General features: G+C 40.2%; 1 protein-coding gene across 1 annotated transcript in view; it reads right to left on the reverse strand.

The window, feature by feature from the left end:
• Positions 1–10,098: 10,098 nt before the first annotated feature.
• LOC146813438 (uncharacterized) overlaps positions 10,099–20,011 on the reverse strand; it is a 28,633-nt gene continuing 18,720 nt past the window's right edge. The window contains exons 3-4 of the mRNA XM_085614762.1: positions 14,505–14,614; positions 10,099–10,784 (exon numbers count right to left, since the gene is read on the reverse strand). Of these exons, the coding sequence (XP_085470888.1) occupies positions 10,764–10,784; positions 14,505–14,614 (131 nt within the window). The 3' untranslated portion in view covers positions 10,099–10,763. The remainder of the gene's footprint in view (positions 10,785–14,504; positions 14,615–20,011) is intronic.

Raw genomic sequence — 20,011 nt, forward strand, 5'->3', positions numbered from 1 at the left:
CAGCCGTTCGGGCTGTACCTTCGACTAAACGTCCTACGGAAAAATCCATGGGGAAAACGCGTTTTGGGACCCCCCTTTTTTCTCAGCCCCCGCTTGACGAATCACCCCAAGACTTTCAGGGTAGGAGCTGAGCAGAACGCCCCATTCGTTTTGAAAATTTCACGAAGATAAGTCAATCGGCGCCAAAGTTATTCAAAATAGAATTTTCAGATTTCCTATGGGAACTCGGTCCTAACTATAACTATCTACTGGCGACCGCCAGTAGATAATATCTATATATATATATATATATATATTCACTTAAAAAACCATAGGTTTCACACATGTTATAGTTAGGTGGATATTTCACTCGTAAAAAACCAATGAAATTCCAACGTTATAGTTACTTCAGATAACTATAACTCGCGCGCCCGCAATCCTCTGCTCATGACGTCACATATTACATCACTCATGACATGGTCAGTGGCATCACTCTTGACATCACTGATGACATCATCCTTGTGATAGAGTGGCGGTCGCGCGAGTTATAGTTATCTGAAGTAACTATAACGGGGGAATTTCATTGGTTTTTTACGAGTGAAATATCCACCTAACTATAACATGTGTGAAACCTATGGTTTTTAAGTGAATTTGCAAGGTTTTTCAAATGCTAATTCCTAACAATAACGTGTGTGAAACCTATGGTTTTTTCAGTGAATTTGTATGGTTTTTTAAATGCTAAGTTATGTATGTATTTTTTTTTATACATATTTATTTTTCAATAAACTACGTATTACATTTTTAAAAAAAATGTATTTATGGTTTTTCACCGTGCGCGCACCCCCGCGATTTAAAAAAAAAAATTATGTTTTTTTCTGCCTTTGGGGTCCTTCATGGACCCCCTGACAAAGGCTAGGGGGTCAGGAACTCTCTACCCTGCCCCCTTTTCACGTTCGCCACCTTCCTTTTCCACTCTCACACTGAAAACAAACAAAATGGCGGCCGACCCTTCCTGATTTCGACCGATTCGAACGTTGACTGACATGTAACAACCAATCAGAATTACGCTCGCGCACGTTGCGCGGCTATAGATATGTATGTGCTTTTAAATGCAATTTTCTCTGGAAATACTGAACAGATTGACTCCATATATGCAAAAGGCACTTCCCTGACCTGAGGACTACCTCTCTGCCAAATTTCAAGTAATTCTGTTCAGCCGTTCGGGCTGTACCTTCGACTAAAGGTCCTATGGGAAAATGCATGGGGAAAATGCGTTTTGGGACCCCCCTTTTTTCTCGGCCCCCGCTTGACGAATCCCCCCGAGACTTTCAGGGTAGGAGCTGAGCGGAGCGCCCCATTAGTTTTGAAAAGTTTGCGAAGATTCGTCAACCGGCGTCAAAGTTATTCAAAATAGAATTTTGAGATTTCCTATGGAAACACGGTCCTAACTATAACTATCTACTGCCGACCGCCAGTAGATAATATATATATATATATATATATATATATATATATATATATATTGTGCATTAAAGTGTATTGTTTAAAATAGAAAAAATAAATTGTAATCTAGTTTTATTGCATTTTTGTTCGTCCTGAACCAAGTGAAATTCGCTGCTTTAGAAAGCACCGTTTCCTCGCACATTTACCAAGAGAGCTCTTTATTGTTCATAATCACAATAAAATTATTTCCCATAGAAACAGCAGCACAAAACCATAAGACAACGGCACCTATCAGTGCTTTGCTGCTAAAAAAAATAATAATTCTACAGCGGGACAAATGCATTAGTTTGTCTACAGCAGCTCAGCGGTGTACACGTTTCAGTTTACTCCATGTGAACACGGATCTAAGTGCAAGGTTCATACTTTTCTAGGTGCATAGAGAGAGATTCTAGTGGCATAACCAGAATGACGGAGCATCCCCAGAGAACGAGGTTGTGGGGGCAGGGAGCTAAGAATCAAGGGACTTAGAGACGACCATAGGCTCAGAGACAGGCAGCTCCCTCCCCCCCACACTACTGCAAGGGATGCGTTTGTTATAAATGATAACATACGGGGGCATGGTCTCGCTCTAGATCAGGATGGCGGCACTCGACTGAGCTCCGCTCGGGCACGGAGCTCTTTTCGATATTCTCAGCCTTTCCCTGCAGCATTCGGGGCTGTATACTTGCCTGTGTGGTCTACCTGATGGTTGGAGCGGCATTTGGAGCTGTTCCAACCTCTCAGTTCCTCCTATCTGACTCGGAACAGCGGCGGTGAGCTTTCATCCTTCACAATGCGAGCTGCCATTTTGTAATTCTGCCGCTCGCACTTCATGACCTCTAGGTGAGGTAAAACCTGCATTTTATAAAATTAACATGGATCGTTCGTGGTCTGGGACACCCTGGTAAAAGACAAAAGGTACTCTCTAATTTATCTCGATTGAATGCACATGTTTCTTTTCTACAGGAAACTCACTGTAATGACGCAGAATCTCTTAAATTAAAGAGACAATGGGTAGGCCAAGTTGTTTATTACCCAGCTTCCAATAGTAAGGGGGGTGTTGCTATTCTTTTTCATAAGTCATTACATGTACTAATTTTATCTACTCAATGTGATGGTGATGGACGTTGGGTAATGGCCAAGGTTTGCATTCAAAATAGAGAAATTATTTTGTTAAATATTTATGGTCCCGTTAAACCAGCCCCTGATTTTTGGGATAACATTAAGATTTTACTATCCTCTTTTGATAATCCTAACATTATTGTTGAGGGAGACTTTAATCAATGGCTTGACCCATTTTCAGATAGACAATCCTGACAGATCCCATAGAGCATTCCAATCTGCCAATGCTACACGTCCATTTTTTGATGTTTGGAAAACATGTAATCCTGATTCTCTTGATTTTACATTCTTTTCCAGTGTTCATCATACTCGTTCTAGAATCAATTATGTTTTTATTAGTAAACCTTTACTTCCCTCCATCCAATCTTTTGAGATTGGTTCTATTTTTATTTCTGACCATGCACCTGTCCTTTCCTCATTGGAGCTCTCCTTTAACACCCCAAAATTTGGACGTTGGAAATTTAATAACCTCCTCTTGTCGGACAATGATTTCATATCTGAAGCAACTACTTTCATTAACAATTTTTTTGATTTTAATAACCCCTTGGACACATCTATTCCTAATATTTGGGATGCTTTCAAGGCCTCTTCCCATGCCTTTGTTATAGCATACTCAGCAAAAAATAAGAAAACCAATCAGTCCAAGTATACAATACAACTTTCCTACAACAACTCAAATCATTGGAACATACTTATTTTACATTCAAAATTCCCCCTGACACTCCATAAATTAATTAAGGTCAAGTCTGCTCTTAACAAACTTGCCACAGTTGATGCCTGTAATGTTCGCCTTAAAATTAAATCTAAATACCATGGAGGCCAAAATAAAGCGGGCAAAATGCTGGCTATTTTTTTTAAAATTAAGTCTGAACGGAAAAATATTGGTCCCATCCTAAGCGAGTCTACCAATACATTGGTGTCCTCTAACTCAGATATATCTACCACCTTTCAAGAACATTATCAATCACTATATTCCGATGACACAAACCCCTCTAATCAGAATATGCATGCTTTTTTAACGGTTTACCTTGTCCTCCATCTTTATCTGATAAATTTGAGTCATTGGAAGCTGAGATAACTCTTCAAGAAATAACGAATGCCATTAAATCCTTTAAAAAAATCTAAAGCACATGGTCCTGATGGCCTCTCAGCTGAATGTTTTTGTGTTTTTCTTCTATTTTTGCTCCTAAACTTCTGGTACTTTTTAATTCTTTTCTTGAAGACTCTACGGCATCTGGCTCCTTTATGGAAGCCTTGATTGTCCTTATTCCTAATCCCGATTAAGATTGTCCTTATTCCTAATCCCCATAGAGTTCACTCCCTTTGTAAAAATTATCGTTATATCTCATTAATTAATTATGATTGGAAGATTTTTGCTAAAATCCTTGCTACTCGTCTCGAGACTACTGTACCATTACTGGTGAATACCGATCAATCTGGTTTTGTTAAGGGCAGACTGGCTGCTGATAATGCTAGAATGTTTTCTAATGTTATTGCCTGTGGAAGAACATACAAGTCTCTTCTTGCTGCACTGTCTCTCGATGTCGCGAACGCGTTTGATCGTAATAATTGGCAATTTATGTTTTCTACTCTTAAATGGTATGGTTTTGGACCGAATTTTATTTCTTTTGTTAAACTGTTATATTCTGCCCCACGTTCCAGTATTATTGTCAAAAACCATTTCTCTAAATATTTCCATCTGTATAGGGGTACCCGGCAAGGATCTTTCACCCCTGTTATTTGTTTTGTGTTTAGAACCTTTCCTTGAACACATTCATATTAATTTGCTTATCTCCGTATTTGTTCATAACTCCTGTGATATTTTGGTTTACATGTCCAACCCACTTTCTTCCCTACCTCCCTTTCTACATGAAATTCAGTTATATTCTTGCATTTCTGGTTACAAATTGAATTTCTCCAAAACAGAGGTACTACCTTTAAATTCTCTATGCTACCAATATATGTTCGCTAACACTAACTTTACTTGGTGTCCTACAAAAATAAAATATTTCGGAATTTGTTTGTCTTCCACTATTTCTAACACAATTAGTTGCTCATTTAACACATTATTAACCACACTTCAGAAATTACTTCTCTCTTGTTCGCATCTCCATGCCCTGGTGGGGTAGGCTGGATACTATTAAAATGATGATCGTTTCTCATGTCCTTTATTCATTATCAATGTTACCCTTTAAGATTCCCCTCTCATATTTTTCTCAAATTAATTCTATCTGCATCAAATATTTATGGAATAATAAACATCCTCGTACTGCCCTTGCGAAAATTTAACGTCCTAAAAATTAGGGTGGGGTATGTTTTCCTGATTTTAAACTATACCATTCTGCATTTTTAATTAGGCAATTTTTTGCCTTAACTTATAAATTTGGTGATAATACCATGCCACGATGGATTACATTTGAGCGCTCCTTAATGAAGAATTTTTCCTTTCAAAATATATTATATATGTCTAATTGCACATTTATATCAAATAATCCTATATTGAAATACTCCCAACAATTGTTCCACAATGTCATGTCGATTGGTCTTGATTTCTATCAATGTTTTTTGTCCTCAACTATTTGGTATGATACATTTATTACATTTAGGCGTAATTCGTTCTACTACAAACATTGGAAGGATAAAGGCATTATGTTCATTTATCAACTTGTCCAACATAACTCTGTTATTCCCTTCTCCCAATTGCAGTCTCAATATAACTTGCCTAATTCTTTCCTTCATGAGTACCTACTAATATGGTCAGCTTTACAGTCATATTTAACAATTAACAATTTTCCTTCAGCTTCTCCTTCACTTATTCCTGCCACACCAATATATAACATTTTGCATGATCTTAGACCTAAGGCTGCATCTATTTATAAAATGTTGTTGTCACCTGTTATTGAACGTGCTAATTCCCCTAATGAATTACTCTGGGAAGCGGATTTATCTATGTTACTTCCTACTCTTTCTTGGGATAAATTCTGGCTTAAGTTATTCAAAACTTCTAGAGCAGCTCGTATGACTCAATCCCTATATTTCATTTATAATAGAGCTCTTATTTCTCCTGAATGTATATCCAAGTTTTCCCCCATCTCCTCCTTTATTTGTTTGTCTTGTTCTGCTTCCACTGGGAATGTAATTCACCAATTATATGAATGTTCTAATGTGTTGAAGTTTTTGAAAGCTACTTGGGCAAAATGTTTGGAAATATTTCAATGTAACATTCCATTATCAATGTAAAATGTTTTTCTTGGTACTGCTTCACCTGCTTTTGATGATCTATCTTCTAAATCTCTACTATTTGATCTTTTTATTGCTATCACATTTAAAGTGATCTTGTCATGTTGGAAAGACACCTCTAAATTGTCAACATTAATATGGTGGAATTATATTTGTGATGAGCACAGAATTGCGAATGTTTCTTCTCTCTCCCTATCTCAGAAAATTAAATCTTATCTATTATGACTACCTTTTACATCATATCTCTCTACTCATACACCTGCATCCTAAACATTTTCTTCCTTCTTATCTTTACCTGTTATATATTCATTTCACATTTTCGAATGTATTTATTTATTTTTCTTTCTTTCTTTTTCTTTTTCTATTCTCTTCACTTCTTTCTTCTCCTGTCTTTTTTAGTCTTATAATCACACTATATCATAATATTTTTTGATCTCGACTGTATCTTTTCCTTTTTTTCTTTTTCTTTTCTCATCTTCCTAGATACTTGACCATATTCTCTTCCTTTATATTGGTTGTTATATACGATTTGTGTATTGTGTTCATATGCTTGAAAATGTTTTTCTAACTCTAAAACTCAATAAAAATTATTAAAACCAAGACCTGCTTAATTCTTGGTTTAAGGTGTGTTCTGCCGGTCCACCGCATAACAGCCTTATGAATTTGGGAATTTTATGGACTTGGATTCTGTTCTAAAACAAATGACTCATTCAAGCCCTCAGAGATATGTCGTCGCCCCCATTATTACAGCAATTTCGGTGTAGCTATTTGTGTCTTAGGGGCTACCAGTTCAAACTTGGACCAACACTTATACTGTATCTGCGCATGCGTTGGGTGCTATGGCCTTTAGGTTTAGCCTGGGCCTTTGTGAAACAACAAGGGTTCTTCTGATGACCAAAGGGACGCGATGTGTTCCAAACTGTCACACGTTTTTCGCTGGCCTTACGTAGGCAGGTCCAGATGGCTTTGTACCAGACAGCAGAGTTTCTTGCCACAAAGCATGCTTTTTTCCCGTTCAATGGCCATGCTTTTCACACACCATCTGCTGGAGAGCCTTCTTCCATTCGCACAGAAACAAAACACTGATGCCACAACCTGGCCAGGCAGAAACATGTTATATGAGAGGTAATAGTGCCTACTCCAGGAACATCTCACGGTTCAGAACCTTTGGAGACCCTTGATGTGTATGAAGAGTGGGCCATTGTCTGCTTCCGTGGCCATTGATGACCTGCCAATGCACTTGCCTCTGGTTTGTTTTCATGTTAAGCAATGAAGTGCAAGCCCTGTGTTGCTGGTTTGCATGAATGCACGTCACAACAGTGATAATTCAGTGGCGACGTGGCCGAAGAAAATGCCATATAATTTGAAAAATGTGTGGAAAAGCTGCAGTATTGTTTACACAGCCTAACACAAAACTGATGACAGCCTCGATGCTGGTACTCTTTTCAGCATTTTCCAGCAGTAAAATGTAGGTTGCTTTGCAACTTGTTCACTGCGCCAATGAATGTGCTGTTGTTTTTACCTTTACAACAAATAACACACCTCCCAACAACAGCCAGTTTGTCAGCGACGAGCTTGCTGCCATAAGGCCGCTGGTGGTGTCGGTATTAGAAGCTTGAATGATCCGTGATCTCTGGCCATACAGTAACAGGGAAGGCCGGTGCCTTGTGGCTAATGTTGAACTGGCCTCGGTGGATGCTCAGGCAGGTGCCCTGGGCGGAATCCATGCTGGACAAATCACCAGAGGGCATCGCTATCTCTGTACGTGCACATGCAACAAGGTTACGTTTTTGATCTGAAAATCGACCACAAAAGCGCATTTTCAACTGAAATGTCTTTTTACCTCAAAGGGAAGATATTTCCTCGATGAAAATCGCTTGCCTTAAAGCAACGTCCTTCTCCTTGCGCACCCTGAAAACAATGTATTGCCATCCTTCCGATCAGCAGATTCATGAGCTTGCACAGGAAACTATCTGCCATTTTAATGTCGCATCCTCTGTGGCCCCCACAAAATCAGATATTCAGAACTGACTGATGGAGTGCATTTAATTTGTGTCTGTTTATCGTTTCCCAGTTTTCAGAGTGAGAGGCTAATTATGTGGCAAATGCTCACCCTTTTCGCCTCGTTTAGCAGCTTAGTGCCCTGAGTTAGTCACATGGAACCCTAGGGCCTCTTGTTATTGTCACAGCTGAGCTGGTTCCCCAGCCCCGAAGAGGGCAGCTCTGGCCACTACACCACACCCTCTCCCCACTTTCATGGCTGGTAGTTGGTTCTGTCATAGGCAGCGCTAACAGGAGGAATGGGCGGGCGCATGCAGCCTTCTGACGAGAGCCCCGGCACCTATGTTTTTTTACAAATTAATCACTGCGCAGGAAGAAGTGCGCCTTCCCTCAACATAGCCCCGGTCCGCCAAAATCTTTTCTTTTTTCTTTTTATAGTCCCTATTATTCTGCGGCTTCCAACACTATGTAACTCAACATAAGCCTATGTTGCTCTCAATTTACAAAGCCTCATACCAGTTGTGGAAGGAAAGCTAGGATCAGCGGCAACACACCGAATGACTTATGTCCATGCATGACGCTGCCAAATACCACATGTCTTACTTTAAAGGACGTCCATACTTGTCACACCGATTGTGTCAAGGTAACCTCAAATTCTGCTGAGCCAGCCATGCAGCAACATGGCTGCAGCCCTGCGTATACTTTTTAGGTCCAGCCTGGGCAGGACATGCACTGCTCTGCGAGGAATGCTGTACTCGAGTAGGGTCTTGTAGCTCCGCCTACTCTCTGGCCACATTTTTCATTGCCTTGTGTCATTGTCCTTTATAAACGCTGACTTCTGATTGGTTAGTAGGCTTGTTAGTCCATCATGCTTGTCTTCATTTGTAGCCTCCCATGAGGACTAGCCGTATTACGTCTGTTGTTGCATGGTATATCGTATTTAGTCTTATGCACTATTTTCTTTAATGAGTTTCTCCTACTGCAGGCAGGACATGCTTTCCTGCTACATTCAGAATGCCATGCCCGCTTGCACTTTCCGAGCAGCCAGGGACAATGGTGGCCGCTTCTTTGAAATGAAATAGGTCTTGCATTTACAAGAGTTTGAGCTATTGGCATTGTAAATGACAATGCCTTTAATTTATGTATTAATTAGCAAAACAGATAAATAAAAGGCATTGTCATTTACAATGCCAATAGCTTAAACTCTTGTAAATGCGAGACCTATTGCATTGCAAATGCTTGTTATAGAGGCTGCTTCACTTTGCTGTGAGGGGCAGAGGGTCTGGTGGGGGCGGTGGAAGGGTCCTGGGAAAAAAGTTTGATTTTACACCCCACCAAGGCCATTGAAATATTCCAGGGCTCTAAATCGTACCCCCGAATGATCTATGAAAAATTGCATCAACCAATGCATTTGATGTTAGAGGGACACCATATTGATTTTTGAATAATTTAACTATTTCGTTAGGAATGAGATCAATAGCATAATACTCGTGCTATTGATTGCGCTACCATGGAAACCCCAGCACCTATGTACAGTTTATCAGGATGTTGAACTAGTGGCGATCCTTAACTAATCTATCAGGCGGCCAGGACAATTCAAAATATATATTTTATTTTATTCGACAGAGGAGAGGTATCCAGGTGGGACATAATGATTTTCCACCTGAAAACAAGCATTGAAAAAGCCAATAGGTCTTGCCTTTGTGAGGGCTATTAGCTTTGCCAATGTCTTTTTAGCCATGTTGAAGACCAGCATGGCTAAAAGTTACAACAACAAAAAAGTTATACACGCTTTTTTTCACCTTCCCACATCATAGTAGCTTTTAAAAAATACGTTTCATCATGTTTTTATTACAACTTTTAAGCACGCTGCTCTACACCATGGCTAAAAGACATTGTCAAAAGCCAATGGTTCTCTCATAGGTGAGACCTGTTGGCTTTGCCAATGTTTATTTGGCAGTTTGTAGGCCTGTTTTGTGGTCTGCTAGACTAGTTTTTACTGTTGATTTTCCCTGATATTAAAACAAAACTTTGCCTACAGGAAATCCATGCAGTCTTTTATCCGTTGCCAAACACTTATTTTCTATCAATTTGCAAACATGGGCCACATTTTTAGCTTCCTAATTCACTAATGGCGGCTGTTTCTATTTTGGTGCCCTGGCCTGTTTTCAGTCCTGTTACAACTGTATTGGGTGCAATAGGGCGTAGCAGAGGGAGATAGAATTACAGATCTCAAGACACTGACTCAAAGAACACAAGCGCCACACCATAGAGTGACAATGTTGAACTTTTGCATTTATTTGTTTATTTTAGCAATAGTGACTACTGCGATTCCATTCATCCTTAGACACGCCAGGCAGTGCTGTTTCTCGAGTGTCGCTGGGCCCTTGCTTCAGAGCTCACGGATGTCGTGCTCAGTGCACACCAGAAGGTGGATGTTGTCGGCCCACAGCTTCTGTCTCACATGTAGGGGGGACTTGGGATCACGTTGCTCCGCCTTGGGTCTCTGCATCACATGGTGAACCAGTAGATCCTCTTTAGGGCCCGTGGCCTGGTGTTGTGTATATCACGTCAGGCATGAGCCGGGGCGTGGACCTCAAATCACAACACACGGTTGAGTGAGGGCAGCACACATACTGGACGTTTTTAATTCGAAGGGAACCATCTGGGCTTCCGTGGGTCAGAAATGTTCACAGCGTGGACTTGGACAGAGGGCCTGGTTTAGATCTTTGCAGATGGATTACTCGATATCCCATCCACTAAAATATAAATCACATTATATCCTATGAGATTTATATTTCGGCGGACGGGATGTGTGTCACCATTGTGACGGAGTAACCCTTCCACGAATATCAAAATCAGGCCTTTTTTTTACTTCCGTTGGTGATGCTGTTATAAGCTCTTACTTTGCCTTCCAGTGTCTGTCATAGCACGTGGTTTTAGTGATGTCCCGCCTTTCCCTGGTCAAACAGAAAACAGAGATATAAGTATTACATGAGATGGCGGCACCGTAAGTAACAATCTCCCTCCTTCCCCACCAAACAGTAGTCCACTCTTGAGGTCCTCTACTGTCTTTATGACTTGACCTGCAATCTATCCCGGTCCCACCACAGAAGTAAAATGTTGTATCATACCATAAGCCATACGTCACAGGATACTGCATATCATTCTATATATACCACACCAGGGTATTTAGACAGAATAGCGAAAAAATACCCCCATACCAAAATATTGAGTCTAAAATATCGTCAGCAAGAATATTGATGTCAAGAACATCAATTTTAAGGTAAGTAATATTGATTTTCAAAATGTAGAAGTCATTAATATCTTTTGCAAAAATATAGGGGTCCATTAGGATGGCTGACGGATGTCCGCCTCCGGTCCGATTAGGATTGCGGTAGTGATCGCGGCGGAGAGAAAATCCGACCGCCCTTTTCCGCCGGTAGCAATCCGCCTGCTGGCCTGGCGTGCGGAGCTGGACCACTACAATGGTGGTGGTGCAGGGCCAGGCTCTGCTGGCACGATTAGGATTCCGGCGGTAGCCAGCCTTTCAGCAGCGGTGGAACAACCATTGAAAGGCTGGCGGAGACTGGTTCCGGGGGCCCATTGCGGGCCCCCAATGTGTTGGGGGTGTGTGGGTGCACTAGGGGGGTACCCATGCTACCCCTCTAAATATCCCTGTACCAGGTGGCAGGCACAGTGCAGTGCCTGCCACGCAGTGCAGGGCTATGAAGGACATGCTCGCCACAATGTTAGAGACCGCAATCGTACCGCCGTGGTCTGATTTCGACCGCAGAACATACTAATTGGACCGGAGGTTATGCCGCGGTCCATGCGGGCGGTCTGTTCCCGCTACCATGGCGGTCGGGGTGATTTTCTGACCGCCATGCTAATAGATCCCATAGTTTTTTAATTAGTGTTATGTTTTTTAGCATATATTTTAAATGTATGTGATGTAATTGTTTTGTATAAGTAATATTTTTTATTAATATATCTTTTACATTTTTAGTAGTTATTAAATTTCATTTAAATAAATGTTGTGTTTGTTAGTTCCATAGTGGGTTGTGGGTTTATAAGAGTATAGGGTGGGAAGAAATGTATTTTTAATTAATCCATATTTAGTTGTTAGTTAATATTAATGAATTAATTGATAATTATTCATGGTAATTGTGCAATTACATTTTATTTTTCAGATTTTAGATGTGGGTTGTTGGTTTTGTAGGGGTATGGAGAGGGAAGAAATTTCATTGAAAGCAAGCAATATTTTTTTAAATTTATAATAATTATTAATTGAATAATAATCATGTTAATTGTGTAATGAGTGTTTTGTGTGTGTTTTGTGGGGGTATATTGTGGGAAGTACATTAATTATAATTCAATAATAATTAATATTTAGTTAATGAAAATTAGTTTGTTGATGAATATTTATATTAATAGTGTGAATAATGTTTTAGGTGCAGGTTGTGAGTTTTGTGGTGTTATAGGGTGGGAGGTAACTAAACTAAATGTATGTAATAAATAAAATGTTTTTGTTAAGAAATAATTTCTAAATAAAAAAAATATTTGTATGAAAATAACTTTTGTATTTTATTTATAATAATATTTGTAGGTATTTGTGATATGTATTTAACAATGTAATTTTTTTATTTGACATTTTTTATTATAACATATAGTTTAATAATTTTTTTTAAACATTTTTTTTCATTTACTTTATTTTTAAAATAATTGTATTTTGTTGAAGATATTCTGTTTGTTTTTAATGTTGTACTGACTAGAGTGGAAATAGTACATTTTACCTCTCCGCTATCCAACTTTTATCCTGCTGTTGCACTAATTGGAGTGGGAATAGTAAATTTTACCCCTCCGCTATCCAACAATTTCCCTAATGTGTAGTGATTAAAGTTGGAATAGTACATTTTACCCCTCCACTATTCAACACTTTTCTTACTTTTGTACTGACTGGAGTGAGAATAGTAAATGTTACGTCTCTGCAATCCAACACTTACCCTACTGTTGCACTGCCTGGAGTGGGGATAGTAAATTTTACCCCTCCGCAATCCAACACTTTCCCTCCTGCTACACTCATTGGGGTAGGAACAGTAAATTTTAGCCCTTCACACTCCAACAGTTTTCCTTGTGTTGTACTGGCTGGAATGGGTACAGTAAATATTACCTATCCACAATCCAACACTTTTACTACTGTTGCATTTATTGGAGGGAGATGTGTAAATTTTACCCAGTTTTATTATTTTTGTGTTGTGTGACATGGGAGTAGTCCTTTCTTTATATATTTATTTTAATAGTTTGCATAGTTTTGTAGAAAGGGTAGTGGGAATAGTATATGTATTACATTTTATATTTTATAATCTATTTTATACTTTTATAATTTATATTATTATGTTTTTGTTTATTTAAAATTATAATTTATAATTAATATTATTTTTAATGTGTAAAATATCTTTTACAAAATTTAAAGAATTTTAAACTGTTTAATTTTTTTATTTTATTAGAACAGTTTAAAAAAAAAGATTTTAGGTTAATGGCATATGTATATACATATATTTATTTGTTTTATATTAATTGTAAATTATAATATAAATTAAAATTATTAGTTTTAAACTATTTTTGTAAGTAGATATATGTTAATTATTATATATGTGTGTTTAACTTTTTTCAATTAAGTTTACTTGTTATATTTGTTAAGCTATATATTAAATATATCTATTTTTTTAGAATAATGTTACTATTTAATATTTTTAATATGTATTATTTTATTAAATATATATTTAAAAAATCGATATTCAATACAACTATATTAATGACTGATATTTTTTTCAATATTTTTGTACTTACAATTATAAGTATAGGATGACGATATTTTTGACACCAATAATTTGGTCACAACATTTTGGTATGTGGATATTTTGGGGGACAATATTTTGTCAGTGAACCCCACACTATGCTCCACCACATCATATCACACCAGGCCACACCACAGATAATACTCCATTCTATTCCAAAGACCGCTCCTACATCACACACCAAACCATACCACATACCGTACCACAAACCATTCCTCTCTGCAGGAAGTAACATCACTGCATCTCTCAAGCTCAATATCAACAGGAAGAGAAGTTCATAGTTTCCCATCAAAATCATCTCTAAATGAGGAAGCCAGACAACTTGACCCTTTTCTCCAGCATTCATCTCTACATGAAGTGGCATGACTGCATTTTCCACCAACCATATCCACAGGAAGTACAACACTGAATTTTCCACCACCTGTGTCTACAGGAAGTGGCATCACTGCATTTTCCACCACCCATCTCTACATGAAGCACATCACTGCATTTTCCACCTCTTATCTCTACAGGAAGCACAACACTGCATTTGCCACCACCCGTGTCTACAGGAAGTGACATCACTTCATTTTCCACCTCCCATCTCTACAGGAAGCACATCACTGCATTTTTGACTACCCATGTCTACAAGAAGTGACATCACTGCATTTGTGACCACCACCCATGTCTACAGGAAGTGACATTACTGAATTTCCATCATTCATCTCTTCAGGAAGCACATCGTACATAGGCCGGGAAAACTTGGTAGGTCTGCGGGAGTCTGACACCATAGCACTGACACTATGTCCAGTGAGTCGTACATGCATCCTCTCTGCTTACCTTCTTCTTGTCTGGATGACCCTTTTTACTGCAGTCTGAGCTACAAGTCCCCTCCTTGCAGAATTTCTTGGGCTCTCCTGCACAGTCAGCGTCGCTAGTGCAGGCTTTGTCTGGGGAAGAAATACAAAGGTGGTGTAAAGTCCTCTGACTTACTCCCGGAAGGGTCACTCCCCCCTGAGCACAGACATGAGCAGTGAGGTTGCTACAGTGGCCCCAATGGAATAAAGATGTCTAACCCCGTCCTTGGGTCCACGCTAAAGCTACAGATATTAAAGGGGCAAAGTTAAGGCCTATGACAGTTTGACCTTCTTTCGTCTGGGTCCAACCTGGGGATTGCTTCTTTGCAGTGCCCATGGCATTTGCTACACAGCTGAGGTAAGACTAACTTAGGGGTTTATTTCTGAGAGGCTGGCGTCACTTTTGCGCCACATTGAGTGGCACATGCGTGACGCAGGGATCTCATTTAGAGTTAAGAAGCCACACGAAGACACGTTGAGTAGCTCTGAGTGGACTCACAAATCATGAATAAGATGACCCTCCGCAGATCACTGTGTCACCTTAATCTGCGCCCCAGATGCGTTGCATGGGTGTTGCCAACACCCATGGAATTTGATGCTGACCCAGATTTACAAAGTGATGTAAACCTGGAGGAATGCCAAACCCTTACGCTTCTTGAGGTGTGGCCTAACTAGGAGATATATGTTTATTTCTCCTTGTTTTTTCCTCTTTCCATGTGTGCTGCGGTCTGCAGCACACATAGAAAGAGGAAAACACCACTTAGGATTGTTTCTGTGCAGGAAGGTGTCCCTTCCTGCACAAAAACAGTCCTGCATGCAACAGAGGCACACTTACACCATGGTGCAAGGGTGCCTACGTTGGCGCTAGGCTGCTGAAACGGCACTAGAGCAGGGAGAAAGGACAGGAATGCACCATATTGCTTAAATACGGTGTATTTCTGCTCTTTCACTTTGGCGTAGGGAGGCACAGCAGGTTGCCTTACATCACTGTCCTATGCCAAAATCCCATAAATATGCTGCATGGTTTGTTCTGTTTAGCATTATTAATTTTTGCCTGTGGATCTCCTTATAGTATTCGTGATCTGAATTATTGTTCACGTTCCTGTACAAATTGGGAAGGAAAAACAAAGGCCCTCATTTACAAGGCAGCATCAAAAAGTACATTAGCCGTGCTGCCCTAAGCCAATGTGAAAGGGCAGGAACACCTTCCTTCACAAAACCAATCCAGAGATGCGTTTTCCTAGTTCTGTGTGTGTTGCAGAATGCAGTACATCTCCTAAGAATGTCTCGGTGGTTAGTGAAGGATGGCTCGAGAATATATCTGTAGTACCAGACACCTTTAGATCTTCTCTAATAACTCCAGTACAATTTATGGTTGGGGTTGGAGCTCAAGACGAAGGCCCTCTTGGCCCTTTTGTTTCACAGTCTGGTCTTTATTCCAATAGTATGGATAAAGATAGATGTTCCACCTTATTGGTTCAAATTATTATGGGGTGTTCCCATTTACTCACTTAGGTCAGATAAGTGCTAATGTCCCACTAGGATGTGTTGCTTTTCCAGAAAATGCCTTGTTGCAATGTTATAATTATTTTTTTTGCAGGTTTGTCTTATATAATTTATGTAGTGTGGCGCATATTTTAGTTCTACTTTTTGTCAAGTTTGAAGGGGTAGTTCTATTTAGACTATTTTTGTAATGGATGGATGGCCCTATGAATAGTGGTTCGAGAATTTGTAAGATCCTTGTTTCTTCCTCCGCAATAATACCATAGTGCTGACGAGAGGCAACTACCTCGAAACACGTGTCCAGGGATGGCTAATGCGACACATACTTTTCTACATACACCGTGGCATAGGCGTACTCGCCGTCGCCACTACATTGACCACAGTTCCTTGGGGCAACTTGCTGGTGTGACGAGCAGAGTGCGACCAACTTTTGAATCATTTATTACGTCTCCCTTGAGCCAACGGGCTGACGAGCCTTGGACCTGCACCTGCGCGCCATGAGAGGTACTCTACCTGTTTTAATTACATTTTGGCAGTCCACGCGGCACCCCTTTACACTGACCTGCTCCCTGCTGACGAGAGGCAACTACCTCGAAACACGTGTCCAGGGATGGCTAATGCAACACATACTTTTCTACATACACCGTGGCATAGGCGTACTCGCCGTCGCCACTACATTGACCACAGTTCCTTGGGGCAACTTGCTGGTGTGACGAGCAGAGTGCGACCAACTTTTGAATCATAGTGGATGCGGTTGTATGGAAGGAGCCGCTCACAAGGTTTTTGGTCTGATTTTGCAGTGGGTTCTGACTGAGGCAGAGGGGCATTTTAATAATAATAATGACCTGCCGCCCATGCACCACAAAGGCTGGCTCTGTGCAGGGGCAGCAGGCCATTATTAAAACAGGCCCTCGGCCTCAGAGACATAGGCTGGGCTCTCGCAGCCGCAGTGCCGCATGTTCACATTTAGTGCACCGCCTGCACACCATCACGCATTGCTCTGCAGGGTGGGGTAGGGTGGGTCATGTGCGCAGAGTAAACTGCGTGGTCAGCACCAGTCATCTGCGCCTGCTCCCGTGGACACTACCGAAGCAGCCTGCAAGCAACTGTTAGGTCACGTCTCCTTCCATTTCCTCAGGTAAAAATCCTTTCTCTAGTCATTAAAATGTTTCCATTACTCCGGGGCCACATAGTCAGAAATTCAAATTTGGAGCTAATGCACATATTACTGCCTTGCAAGTAAACGTACAAATCGTATACTTTGAAAATTGGGACCGAATAGAATTGCATATTTTTAAAAAAATGCACTGACAAAAAACACCACAAAATAAAGAAGTTAATGTCTATATTTCTACACAGCATAATAATATAGTGAACGCTTTTAGTTGTACTACACAATTTGACACAATATGTATTTTCAAAAAATGCCGAAATATAGAGCTACGCTCGTTAGTGCTTCATCCATAATGCAAGCATCATGTCAGTCCTGCATGCAGCTCTGCGTGGCACCTTGCGCACACTGAAAGCAAACCCCTATTTACATGTTGAATAAAAAACAATTTGAACTTTTAACTAACCCTACACACAAAGATAGTCCTTTAAGACCTATCAACTGCCTTGGGAAATGCTGGCTGGAAATCCAGGCGTGATCTAGGTGTCGCCAAAGGCCAAGATGGAGAGCGCTATGGAAATTTTCAGATGTTTATTATGCGCTGTTGTTTGCCTTAGTGTCTGGGTAATCGTCCATTCATCGGGGTCATTTCGGCCGCACTGTGAACAGCATGAAATGGTCAGGTAACCTTTGCTTGGAAAATTATGTAAACGTCTTCCAATAGGCTGAATTATATTAGGCGTACTAAAGGTCCTTTAAGATTTGATGCATACAAATTCTGAATATCGAGAGAGTGTACTCTTTAGGTAATGCTTGACAATGAAGTGTTTCGTTTTTTTGTGGATTTATAAAATGTCCAATTCTTTCCATTTGCAAAGTTTCCCATTGCAATTCCACAAAGTTTGTCTCTGCATAGTGTGATAGTTTTTACTTCATAGCAATATATTTTTTCACTTTCAACAAAGCTAGCCAGGATGAAAAATGTGTCTGCGAGTTTACCTTTTTGCAGAATTTTTCTATGTGTAATGACATTGCAGAGGAAAAGATACAGGCAACAATCTCCAAAGATTTTTGCTATGACTTATTTTTGTAGTACTCCTGGCTTACGTTTGAATTCTGTGAGGAAGGGAGGAGTAAGTTGGGAACAGTCTACCTTATGTCTACAATTTGTGAGTAAGATAGGAGTACTATATGTGTAAGTCTCACCTACTCCCAGCACATCTTTTGTGAATTCGCTCTTGGAGCTCAATTCACATATGGCCTAATTCACAAAAGGTTTTGTTATGAGTAGGTATGACGTATTCTTGCAGTACTCCTGGCTTACTTCCAAATGTCAGTAATAAACCAGGAAAACTCCTGGCTTACTTCTGGAATTCAGTCCCAAGAATACACCCCATTCTCTGGCGCCCTCCTAAGCCATCAGAACCCATTGCCTCTAATACCCCTGAAGCCCCACCCACCCTACAAAGGCTGACCTGGTCCTGCACCCATGTATCACCTCCTAATAGCTGATGGTGAATCGAAGCAGATTTGTCCACAGAAGGGAGGCTCCAGATGTCGTTTTGGACCAGGTAATTCCCAGTTCACGTGTTAATTCACATTCTAGAGACCAGTACTCCGAATAGCAGGATTCAGGTCTGGATATACCATCTGGAATCACTCTTTCTGGCTGGATAGTATCCTGACATCTCAATCCAGACCACCTGTAATTGGGAGCTTAATGTTTCCTTTAATTTAAACCTGTTCATTTTCTCTGCACCAGTTTTGGTGACACCTTGAATTGGCTTACCCTGAGTGCCTACCCGACGACCCATGACTGCTGCATGTTCTGCTTTTATAATCATAGTGAGAAATACCACTTTAGCTTTCAAAAGAGATTGTAAAATATTTTATTCTTGAAAAGAAATATTAGTGCTCTCCTACTGTGGCTCTTTTTTAGCAGGAACTCAAAATAGACAGTAAAGTAAGAGGGGATGAAGTGTTACCTTAATTTATGGCCCCCTTCAGGCTTGAAAAGAAAAGTAACAAGCTATTTGCCTACACTATTATGGTTTCAGAGAGAGGTTTTCGAAACCTACACTCATGATTTTGATCCAGGCTTGAAATGCCTTCATAATTGCATACAAGTAACCTTTCCCCCCTCAAAGAATCTATCTATCTATCTATCTATCTATCTATCTATCTATCTATCTATCTATCTATCTATCTATCTATCTATCTATCTATCTATCTATCTATCTATCTATCTATCTATCTATCTATCTATCTATCTATCTATCTATCTATCTATCTATCTATCTATCTATCGGAAAAGTCCTCTGCATGTCTAAAGATGTGTACCCCTGCCCTGGTTGCTCTACTGTACTGTTGTCTGGATCCCTAATGCTGATTTTGTTCTCATAGGTGAGCACAGATCATGTGGGTGCGCCATGACATAGGTCTGTCTCACAGTATGCGGTCTTGTTGGACCAGGAGGGGCACCCAAAGTGTTTCCCTCATAGTGGTAGAAGGCTACAGCCTTCGCCAGGTGTTAGGCAGCACACGGGTGGTGGTGGCAGCATACTGTGTATTGATCAGTAGTAGTGAATAGGTCCTTTTTACCCGGTCACTGGAGAGAGGCCGACAGGCTCACTCACTTTTTTAAAAGTTCAGCTGCTGTGTGCTTGACTCACCCGTGGCCTACTTCAGGTAGATGTGCAGTGCTGCGCAGGAGAAGTGATTCTGCACTAGATGCGCGTGTGCCTGGGAAGGGTACAGTATAGGGATTTTTATATGCTGCTGCCTGCTGTACTTATTATTGTTTTAACAGTGACTTTGAAATATCTGCACCTTCATGCACAAACCAAAGGGGCATTGGTTGACTAAACTGGTTTGAT

This window comes from Triturus cristatus, chromosome 7 (genome assembly GCF_964204655.1).
Source record: "Triturus cristatus chromosome 7, aTriCri1.1, whole genome shotgun sequence".
NCBI classification, from domain to species: Eukaryota; Metazoa; Chordata; class Amphibia; order Caudata; family Salamandridae; genus Triturus; species Triturus cristatus.